At 33.5% G+C, this 12,586-nt stretch overlaps 1 protein-coding gene and 1 non-coding gene across 2 annotated transcripts; both read right to left on the reverse strand.

The window, feature by feature from the left end:
* Window positions 1-549: 549 nt before the first annotated feature.
* Window positions 550-621, reverse strand: TRNAG-UCC (transfer RNA glycine (anticodon UCC)). Its single transcript has one exon. It is a non-coding gene; the product is annotated as a tRNA-Gly (tRNA).
* A 10,113-nt stretch (window positions 622-10,734) lies between these two features.
* Window positions 10,735-11,160, reverse strand: LOC147063499 (uncharacterized). Its single transcript, XM_085959419.1, has one exon. It carries the CDS (start codon window positions 11,158-11,160, stop codon window positions 10,735-10,737), a length of 426 nt encoding a protein of 141 aa, XP_085815545.1.
* Between the last annotated feature and the right edge of the window lie 1,426 nt (window positions 11,161-12,586).

A 12,586-nucleotide genomic window follows, 5' to 3' on the forward strand; every position in this document is an offset into this window, starting at 1 on the left:
TTGTGTGGTCACCAGAGTGACCCCCTTTTTTAAACAAATTATTTTGTTTGAAGACAGCGTGGTGGAAAATATACTCTCTTTTATATTTGGTGGTCTATCAAATTGTATATTATATTCCTTTCAATGTTTTAGATTCTCTCTGGTAACCCCAACTGTAAAGGAAAACGGGAGCAGCGGGAAGACCCGTAAACTGTAGACCGGTGAATCAGATTCAGTAAATGATAGATAGGTACTATTGAAGCAACCTAAATCTGACATTGATATAGAGGCCTGAAAGAATAATATGTATTTATTTGGTATCAAAACAACTATTTCTAAACGGATAACGAGGTAGTCATATTTGAAAAATTATTTTGATAATCGTACAACCAATAGTAACCTAGAGGCATTACGATTACACAGTTAATAGAGTGATCTGAATAATTATTAGCGATCAAATTGTTCGAGAAATAATAACAAGAAGTGGTTATTTTAGATTTACATCGGATTCTGATGAAAATGAAGAATCGATTGTTTAATCAATTAAAATAAAATCAATCAAAAAAAGTGTGCGACGGCCGGGAATCGAACCCGGATCAACTGCTTGGAAGGCAACTATGCTGACCATTACACCACCATCGCCGATGAAAGATGTATGAATATTTTATTTGAAATAAGATTGCATGGCCTTAAAATCGTACAATTTTTCAATAGCACGTCATACAAGTGCCTAATACTCGTACATTATTCACTTTCACTTTCACACAGCGATCCAATTAAACGTAATTCGAATTGATTCGAGTGTTTATGCAGTTAATCAGTAATGATCAATTTTATGATTCTAATGATTACCTACATTTGGTATGTATTGTGTAAGTATTCGAATGACAGTCTATAGACGAAATCCGCATAGCGATAATCAATCTTTTACCTAATATGGAAAAATACTAAGTATAGATATGAAGGTTAATTGAATGCCTAAAGTATGTATTTTCGGTTGATACAATTAAATGACATTTAGGTAATAATATTATGTTAACATGTTCACGTTATTAAAGCGTAAAGGACTATTACACAAGCGGACTCATAATAATTATATTCAATGATTCGCGCCGATCATCGTGACAGTCGTCAACCTTACACGATTCAGCTACAAATTTGAATGTGTTGATACTTTTTTTGTATGGTGTGTATCAGCGCTCGAAATGGATAATTTTACGAAAATATTAACACTGTTACTTATCTAATTCTATACATATATGTATTAAAAAAAATGATTGTGTTAGATTTCTTTATAATATGACATATCTCGCTCAGGCGGTCAAATTAATATTTAAACGAGACGGAGCGATAATTTTGGGGATTGTATGAACCGGAACGGCGCTCCGGTGCGTTCCGGTCCATTTCGAGCCCTGGTGTGTATAATATACAGTGTGTTTTTACTGTTAACAATGATAAGTAAACAAAAAAATCTCTATTAATCAACGTGGTGGCAATAACCAATAGTTTTCGTCAAAGTATCGGTGACTTTATTTGGATAAACAACAGGTTTCTGACTGCATTGTTAACTAGTTTTTGTTTCGTATTATTGTTTTATGTTAAAATAATGGATAAAGAGAGATAAACTTAATTTTAAATCTACACATTAGACTCGCTTCTTGTCAAAAATATTAACCGGTTTCGACCAACTTCACTGATCGTCGACTGACTTATTCTATTTTAGCCACGACTATAGGGAATGATTTAAAATTACATTTTTACGGTCGGACCAGACGATCTGATGGCAATTAAGGTAAACAATCAACATAATGTTATTTGAGATTCAGAATAAAATCGAAATTATACTATTCTCATCACGAATGGACAAATCAATTTTAACTGATAATTTCATGATCGGGGCAGATGACCGTGGGGAGTCATTGAATCTGCGAATTGGTCGTGTAATTTGTACAATAATTAAATGACACGTATAAAGTTAATGTTAGATCACATGGACTCATTTATTATATAAGAACCAGAAACTGATAAATAAAATTTATTTAAATACCCATCACATTAAATTATTTATAAGTAAATATGAAATAATTAATTGTGGTTACCTTAAAAAATATAACAACTATTGAAACTAAAGACCTAACTCTAAGGCTATTATTACAAGGGGCCCTTTTTTGTACCGTAGTGTATTTTACAATACACTAATGCTTTGATAAACAATCAAATTTGGACTAATGATACTTACTTACTTTATTAAATGCTTTCAACAGAGTAATGATCTACAAGTAACTGTTTTCTAGCATACTACCTTTCTACTCGAAACCTGGAAGATTCGATCTATATGTTAAATAGTTTTGTTTCAGTTTTTTTTCATACTATTTGAAGCTATGACCTGCTAGTTTTAGTGGCGTTTACTATATACATATTATATAAGAAAATGAACGGCTCTGTATGATTGATATCACTGACATCAGTCTGATTTTAATTTATTTAGCAGCGGTAGGTATTGACACCATCGCAATTATTGTGATAGGTGAGGCATAGTAGAAAATTGAAGTTGTGATAAGTAGGTTCTTACTGTTGTGTGTTTTTGTGAATAACAATAATAATTACAAGATAAAAAGAACTTTTTATATACAACATTTTTAAATATTCTGTTGAATCATATAAACTTGACTCGACTAGCTTAAACGATCAAAGAGAATTGTATTTGATAGAATTAATACTGAAATGTCATTTTGACACTCATATTGATTTCCATAGTAACGCACGTATATATTAATAATTTCCTAGCAACCAATAATAGTGGATTGGATTACGGATTTCTTCCGAAATAACTTTTCATACAAAATAGAATTAACTGAAAATGAATTTAATTATACTTAAAGATGGCTAAAAGTATTAAAAAAAATGCATTGGCATCGTGGTCTGACATATTCTAAAAGTTTCAAATGTCTAGCTAGTCGGGAAGTTAATTAAAAATTGATTACAAGATTTGTACCGGAAAAAATTGATTGTACTGGACAAACAACCACCGGACAAATAAGAAAACGACCTAATAAAAACGATGTAAAAATACGAGTACCTTCCAAAGATACTGAAGAAAATGCTATTTTTCCATGACGATTAATAATTAAAAAAGGGTTAATAAAACCAATTATTAAAGAATTCCACAGACTACTTAATGTGAAACATTCGCACCGCCACAGCCGATGAAACATTTTCATGTATTGGTCACGTTCTTAGATGCGATCGATCTAAAGTTATCCATAATATAGTTTACGAAGGAACTCCAGTAGACACTCGATCCATTTGGTGCCCCTGGAGAAGACGGGCGGATAACGTCGAGGGGAATGCATAGAGGCTGAGTGTGACCGACTGGAGAGAAAGGCTGGGATACAGATGCCTCGAATCTGAATGGTCTGTAGCACTAGATTAAGTAATGTAAGTAATAAAGTCTCTAATTAATTGCCAGGTTTGAATGTAAATTGTATGTTAATCATTATTTCGTGATTCTAGGAATGTTAAAATATTTCACTTGTGTACCTACCTACTGATTAATTTATCTACATTTATAAAATTAGTTTTGATTATATTTTTATATGATATACATTAACTATGTGGTTAATATTTTTAATTAGTGTTATATTATGTCATTCGTCATATTATATTAAAGTGATTAAGTATAATATTAATCATAACACCACACCATATAGCAACTTGAATGCACTCAACCCGAATAGATGCGCATCCCAAATGCGTTTTTATCGTGTAATATGATATCAACGCTAGTGATGTTCCTTGGATGCAAACAATTATTCATCAGCTGAATCTAGCTCAAATTTGAAATATTTTTTGAAAGAGTTTTTTGAAACATTTTTTTCATGAATACTCCTACTAAACTATGAAACGTACATTTATCTATAAAAATCATGAATAATTTCAGTAAGTCGTTTCAAAGAACTTTCTCGTATTGAGTAGCCTAGGGTCATAACACTCATAACTCACATACTCCAAAAATTTTGAATAAATAGAAAAAAACACTAGAACACGTAATCAAAAAAATATAGTAATCATGAATATTAATAAGTGATTTTTAAGTATATAATATTATGGATCTCGTTAAGTATGTATCTTTCTGACAGTGTGAGAAAAATACAGATTCCTGGTGTGTTAGAAAGACCTTAGGGACAAAAAATATAATTTATCAAAGAGTGATTTTTCGAAATGGTTTTAACATAATTAAAAGTTATTTTTGATTCAACTATTTTTTTATTGATTAATGCATTTAGAATCACTTACTTGGCATTAATAATTGAGATAACTCTAGGCAACTCAATTCATAAACTCAAAATACCTACTACATAATAGTATTTTAATAGTACGATGTACCAACCCAAATGAATTTATACAACGGCGACCCTCATTGTGAGTACCTAAGACTGTACCAGTAGAAGCTCAATATTTTTTACTAAACACTATGACTACAGTATGGGGGACATCCATATATGACGTCACGCAGTAAGAGATTGGGGTGTCTGATGCAATGTGATAATGATTTGCGACAAACCCAATGAAATAAAACTTGGTTAACTCAGTCAATTTTTCATTATCACTACCAATAGTAGCAATCGCTACCATGGAGGTTTAAAATAGTATTTTTACAGCCCGGTGTAGATCATGATTGCTTCATAAAAAGGTTAAAGTTAAAAGGTAAAAGTTATGAGGTAGGTACATACATGCACAGGAACTAATTTGATTCAAGCAAAAATCAGTCTTGGGTAACTGCTCGCGAGACATGCATAATGCATATAAACTTGCAGAAGCTTCACGTGAATTATTTGAGTACCGAGATTAAAACCGGGTGTGTGGTATCCGGAGAATGGAAAGCAAAATTAGTCAGGTATAGTATCCGAACCCATGATATAAACTATCACAAACGGACAGTCTGCCACTCGCCCACCACAGGCTCGGTTAAATTTGTACAGATTCGATTACATTAGACTACAACATGTCTTTTGGTTTTCTAATAATTATTATATTATGCTTATAATATTTTGATATTTTATTATAATATGTAGGTATATAATAATTATGAAAATAGATAAATACTATTTTAATTTGATTTAAGAATGTTATGTACATTAAGTATGTATTTGTATTGATTTATCTGTCTGTCTGTAGCTCATAAGCTGTCCCTCTCTGACGCACACAGATTGTGAACGAGTTTGCGTCTTTGTAGCGCGATCGCATTATGCATTTCGCTCACAAGTTCTTAACCTCTTCACTATATTGCAGTAAAATATCCTGTTCTTTTGTTATGAATAGTGTTAACCTATATTGATTTGCTTGTGATATAATTGCACTTATATAATTGTATGTAATATTATATTATTGTAAACATCGATAAAATATTGAAAGGCGGCACTGAAACATGGTATTTTTTTCTAATATTATAATATTATTATTTTTGAACCAGTAGTTGTTTATTTCGAGGGACATCACTAAAAGAAGCTTATCTCGATTGGTTGAATCTTATTATTTTGTTCTTAGCAACAGGAAAATGGACCACCTAAGTCTAAATCCTAAAACGAAATAATAAAAATAAAATTTTTAAAACTCTGCTGTCATTTTCGTGCAATAATCGCATATGGTTATAAGCGATTTTTTTGAAAGTTGATTGCATTATAGTCTCATATTATACTTATTTTATTAGATATACCATATCCACGGTTTCATACCTTTTTATATTATGCAGTTTTAATAAATTTTAAAACAATTTATCTTTTTAATACCTACTACATAGTAATATAAGAGCTCAGATAGTTACAATTTTCTAAGCAAAGATAAATATTTGTACATCGAATCGATATGCACGATTACTAGGTACATTAGAAACATACCTTGACAACTTACTTAAATAGAAGATAATCTATTTTAAAATCATTTAGTAACAATTTGAAGTACCACAAAACTAATATATGGAGAGATCCTGACGCCACATAGGAATGAAGTTTATAACTTATTAGAATTATTATAAAATGTAACAAAATACTTGGTAAGACAAAACTATGTTCTGCCCACAAAATAGATTTATAATATATCAATGGGAAGCCTAGTCGTCACTTTGAAGTCAGTTTTGGCTTATATGAATAAACATAAATACTCAAATATCACCAATATTGAATGCACGAATTATTTCTGTGATATACTTTAACGCATATTAAACATATTATTATGTAAGTATTTTTATCCATACTCGAGAATTTTACCTTCTCACAGCCATGCCTAAAAACTAATCTACTTGCCTTATTTTTGTGATTCATAGGTCTGCTAATGAGTCGTTTCTGCGTATTTCTGCTGTACATCATAAAAAGACATCGATAACCGACAGAAGGTGAAAGATATCGTCACTTGATTTTCACCTAAAGTCGCAGGGGGACTAGTTCAGCTAAATTTATACTATTATAATAAAATTGATGTCTCTATTTGTGATTTAAAAATATTTGCCTTTTGTTTTGACTATTTCCGTGATAAGCACAACATATAGTTTTTTTAGTGTAGTGTACATTTGTCTGTCTGTCTTTATTTCATTGAAACTTAAAAAAACTACCAAACTGACATTGATTAAACTAGACCAATTAATGGACTACACTGTTGATAGTGTTGACTCTTACAAATACACTCTTAACTTCAGTCAAAGTACACCACTCCTGAGATATTCTAAGTTATAAAAAAATCTAATGTTTCACAATCAAACGTAGGATCTCGTGATGTTTTCGTTTAAGGCCGGGTGTGGTGCGGAGCTGGAGTGGTATGGTGAGGCCATTAACTTCAATGGCCCATAATGGGGAAGTATACTGCAAGTTGTTCGCCAATATTCAATAGAAGAACGCACCGAATGAAAAAGAATGTAATATGACTCAAATAATATATCTTTGGGATTCAGGTGTTGATGATGTATGATTGGTAGTTGCCGTGTGGGTGGATTGTACTTTACGACTTTATTACTGGATATACCTACAATAATTGATACCTATACAGTAATGTGCGACAGTTAAACAATGCAAGGATGAGATGCGGTGAGACAATGCTCAGTACGAGGCGCGATGAGAGACTTATTCAGTTCGAGGCGTGGAGAGAGACTGTTTATCCAATCAATTGCGATCCGTTATTTATTCGCATACGCACAATTCAATAATGCGTTGAAATGAACATTCTATAACTTATTGCGGATCAGCTATTTTTTGAGTATTAAATAATTGGATATTGATTGGTTGTAGGTAAAATGGATATTTAATAGGTAAATTGAGGTCGGGTATTTATTGATGTATGTGATAATTGAATACTGCGCTGTATGTAGATGGATATTAACTAAATTGAGGTCAGCCCCTATATAGAAGACCTATCTGCTGACAAGGCTTGAAAGACACATATTCCTCAGATGCGTCAGATCTGATTGTACATATACTATCAAAGTCCACTAAAGTCAGACCGTATCACGGAACATAGTGCTAGGTTTTTACTCATACTACGAATACAGTTAAACAGTTTGTAAAAAAAATACGAATATTTCATATAGAAATAAACGGTAAAAGGTACGCTAATTGGTTTGAACGAATATGCAATCGAAAATGTTCATTTACTGCGAACAGGCTATCATTGCATTCGAAGATAATCAATAACTAGGACTACCATCGTAATTAACAATTTAGTGTTGCGGCTTGATTATAGTCAGCCTTGCTACAGAATGATGCATTGGCGAGGGGTGGAGGTAGGCTGTTAAAATTCGACATAAAAAGAGTATACTAAACTTTGTCAGTCATACTTATTTGTTTTCCAGACCATGTCCGATTCTAATAGGACCATATGGGCCTCCACAGAGTAGAGGTTTGTATTAACAGATTTTGTTTTTTACGAGAAATGGATTTCAGTCACTTGCTCAACCTATTAGGTCCATACTCTGACAGACACAAATTGAATAACAATATAATATAATATGTACTTGCCAGACCCAGGATTCGAACCTCGGTCCCACGGCGTTATAGTCCAACGCTTAAGCCGCGCGGCCACCGTGGGTGTTGTTTGTTTTCATTGAACTAATAATACAATTTGCAGATGGTACTAATTAGTTTTTAAAATTCAAATAAAGTTTGCATAAACCAAACCATAACAGTTCATGTTTATAGGCGATCCGGCAAAAATAGTGCACACTTTTTCAGTCATACTTATATGTTGTCGCTGAATTAAGAATATTGCAGATTGTGTCGGTTAGTTTTCTTAAATTCATTAAGCCCTGCCTAAACCAAACGGTGGCCGCGCGGCTTAAGCGTTGGACTATCACGCCGTGGGTCTCAGGCTCGAATCTTGGGTCTGGCAAGTACCTACACATATTGTTTCTCAATTTGTGTGTGAGTCAGGGTATGGACTTAATAGGTTGAGCAAGTGGCTGACATCCATTTCTCGTAAAAAAACAAAATCTGTTAATACAAACCACTACTCTGTGGAGGCCCATATGATCCTATTAGGATCGGACATGGTCGAAAAAAAAACAAACAATTATCGATAAAAAATATTCTTATATCTATAAAATATCTAAAATGATTTATGGTTTAATGGAATAATTTTAAATATTTTATAGATAAATATTTTTGACTATTATTTATTATGGCTTGAATTAGGCAGGGTTTCATTGAATTTTAAAAACTAACAAACACTATCTACACATTGTAGTCTTATTTCAATGAAAGCAAATACGTTTAACTGACAATGCTTAGTGTGCGTTATTTATTTATATCTGATCTTCGCCACTGCTATCATGCAAAACATAATATGTTAGTAGATCCTATAATCATTCTATTTTCGGACAATGCTGTCAAAATAAATAAAATTGTGACATAGTACCTATGTTTGAATAGATTTTTTTATTCTTGAGGTCTTATTACACGCGACAATAAAATTGGTTTTTTTGTGCGACAGAAAACTGCGGTTGAACGAGCACAAATTTCGACACACAAACACTCTAATTGAAATGTAACGTAAAATTTACTCAGTAATTGGTTAAAATTTACTATTGTGATGCGTGGAGTACGTGGGGGGCATGCCAGCGTAACGCAACTAGATTACTATTTTAAAATATGTAAGAAAATGAAAGTCATCTCATTTTTTAGTCTCATATTTGTACTTCTCATAATATAGAGTACATAATACTTGGCTGCACATACATAGGTTACATGTAAATTGTACGTAAAACATTTCACCGTGACACAGTTCACCGTGAGCTATCTTATCAGAAAGAGATGACCGGAGGACGGGATAATTCCGATCCCTCCTTAGATTCATCACTTTCAACTCCTGACTCCTCTGTTTCGGCAGAGCTTCAGTACACGGGTATGGTAAGATAAATGATGGCAGAGCAAGTCAAGATTCTTTTTATTTTCTAAAACCATTTCTTTTAGCACTAAGGTGCATGGTTGTTACATCAGTCCCGTGCAGCATCGTTTCGGGACAAGGCAGCATGGCACTAAAATATTTTCATTCTGACACGTTTATAGCGTAATGGAAGGCGGCCGTGCACAAACCGTGGCTGCATATACATGGCAGGCGGAGATGAGGAAACTCAAATTTATATGACCGTGTACTAGACTTAGTCTAGTCTCCAATTTTATTAGATTAAATAAATTCAATTTTCATGGCTGATTTTGGAAAAATTCATGAATTCAAGAATGAAAACCTAACCTAACCTAAAAAATAGTCCAGTATATCGGCTATTTTCGAAATTTGTTTGCTGCTGGCTTCCTGTAAAGTGTAAACTGACAAGAACCGTGTTTTATTTCGACATGAATTTGATGTCATTACTATACGACCCAAAGAGGTTGGACCGTCTTTAATATACATCCCATATATTTCCGATACAACATTTCACGGTGAATTTCAATGTGATACGGCGAACTGCATACGAACAAGTTTCCGGACACGAAATACATGACGGGTGGTTGTGGAAACCTAGGTAGAGTCTCGCCGACTTGGCGAAGTCAACTGGAAGCCAGGACAAGTGATTGATGGCATATTAAACCATTTATATTAATTAACAAACGAAACAAAATCAAAAATAACTCGACAAACTCATTTATCTTTTCACTGTCTAGTAATGTACGTGTATTTATTAGTCTTAGATGGAATCTAGTCACTGACGTCAAATCGCCACAATTAGTATGTAAATAAAAAGGAACAATTTTCCACATTTTTTAAAATAAAAAAAACGCTAATTTCTCTATGAAAACTCGTAAAAATATTTATGGTGAAAACTAGCTCTTGTTCGAGAGTGAAAGATTAGTAATTGAAAAGAATAATAATACATACACCTACATTTGGACAGTGTAGTATTAGGTATCGTTACCAGTGAACAGTAGCACCATTCGCACAATAAAGAGCGGATCTAGCATTTTTGAATAAGAGACTCAGGGAATAATGAAATTAATGTTTGATTATAAAATATATATAATAATTTCTGTGAAGAGACTAATTTGAAAAATTTGCATCTGGCATTTGGCGTTAAATCTAGCGTTTATTATCACCGCAAACAGCTTCAAACTTTTCATAATAAAGCTAGAATATGATAGGTACCAGATAATACGATGATCAATTTTCTTACCTGCACATAATAAGTACATAAATCCATAAATGATATAGTTTATATTGTAAGTTCAACTTACCTAATGCTATGTAGGTATTCTTCTTATTTGTGTGCCATATCCGTTATCAGACGTCGGCGATGAATTTGGCCATTTGGCCCCTGTCCGTCGCTGCTCTGAATAGGGATGGAGTGCTGAGCTCAAACCAGTCCCTGAGGTTTTTGAGCCAGGACGTTCTTCTTCTACCAGGGCCTCGCTTACCGGAGATCTTCCCTTGAATGATGAGATGTAGAAGGCGATACTTCTCGGGATGCCGCATGATGACGTGGCCAAAGTATGCCAGTTTCCTGGTTTTTATTAGTTTGACTATTTCTTTGGTCTTTTTCATCCTTGACATCACCTCGACATTTGTAACTTTGTCCTTCCAGCTGATACGAAGCATGCGCCTATACACCCACATTTCAAAAGCTTCAAGTTTTTTGAGAATCGTTTCTGTGAGCATCCAAGCCTCTACTCCATATAAGAGGACCGAGGAGACGTAGCATCTCACCATTCTAGTTCTGATTCCCAGGTGTATATCATGGCTACATAATACTTTTTTTAGTCGAGTAAACACCACCCTGGCTTTCTTGATTCGGCATCTCAATTCCGTGGTATGGTTCCAGTCATCATCCAGAGCGCAACCCAAGTATATAATGGAATGTGTTCTCTCTAATGGGACTCCATTCACTGTGCACGTTCTGTCATCTATATGGGACTGTAAATGTAGGTATTACTTAAATAAATTAGGCATGTTTGAGATTCACGATGGGCAGCCACATATTTTTATTCTTATAAGTACAGATATTAAAAAAAAAAAAAGTTTTTTTTTATTTCTCCACGGCGTAGTAATATAGTAGTGATTTTCATATTATAATAATGTTATATTAGGCCATTAGGGCGACCGACAGGGATTTTTGGATGCACCGTGTATACTACAATACTATGTTCAGGAAAAAGTATGGACAAAGAAGAGAGAAGAAGATATACATTACAATTAAGGTAAGTACCAATAATGTATAGGTACTAATTATGGATGAGAGTAGTTTCTCGAATTGTAAATTCTATTTGCGGGTGAAAACTATTCCACTATTTATATAATATTTATTTTATATAATGTTTTAAGACCGCTCCTACCTAATTACGATATTTTTCACTCTTTAAGTTAATAAATAAATTAAAATACAATCGTTTAGTATGAAGGTTTCGACAATGCTCTGATGATCTTGAATTACCACGATGATCTTTGTAATGTTTCCAATGGCACTATCTGAAGGAAAATTACTCTGAAGTCATAGCATCGTGACTCTTCCTGGAGAATCAATCCTCGTCATCAGCACAATTAGTTGATGCGCTTTACATGTTTAATTCAAACAGACCTTGTAGCCGGTTCAAATGTGCAATGTTTTATTGATGGGGATAGGTATGTACCAACATGTTTCTTGTCAAATGCAGGTCTGTTCAATCGTGGTACATAGGTACCCGTCTAGCAGTTTCTTATTCTTCAATCTTATTCAATTCAAATTTTTCTAAATGTACCTACTTTGTTCGTGGACAAATTAATAGTGTCAATTTATTTATTCTTTTATTCGTAAGTATCGAAATTACGATACGCAAAACGAGCGACAAACGCATAAATAAAATTGCAATGAACTCGCCGAAATATTCGTAAAAAATCGTTAATACAAATTAACTCATTCACTGTGGACCAGTTAATTACCTTTTAATTACCACATTTGATTATCATGCTCATAGTATCTAATGGCCATCTAATGACAACGCAAATGTTGCGTTGGACGCACGTAATGCGTGAGCTCGCGCGTCAGACCTCGCCTCATGCGTCGCATATCGAATTAACAAACCAAGAAACAAACGTTATCAAATGGAGCTTCGCAGATTGGCCGATGCAACTGCGACGCTTGAAAAAAATATGTTGCTGC

This window comes from Rhyacophila brunnea, unplaced genomic scaffold (assembly GCF_057557595.1).
Source record: "Rhyacophila brunnea isolate RB1 unplaced genomic scaffold, BYU_Rbru_1.0 scaffold_9, whole genome shotgun sequence".
Taxonomy (NCBI): Eukaryota; Metazoa; Arthropoda; class Insecta; order Trichoptera; family Rhyacophilidae; genus Rhyacophila; species Rhyacophila brunnea.

Bases quoted from the DNA above. Each gene is read 5' to 3' on its own strand.
- LOC147063499 (XM_085959419.1), bottom strand. From the start codon at position 11,160: ATGGTGAGATGCTACGTCTCCTCGGTCCTCTTATATGGAGTAGAGGCT.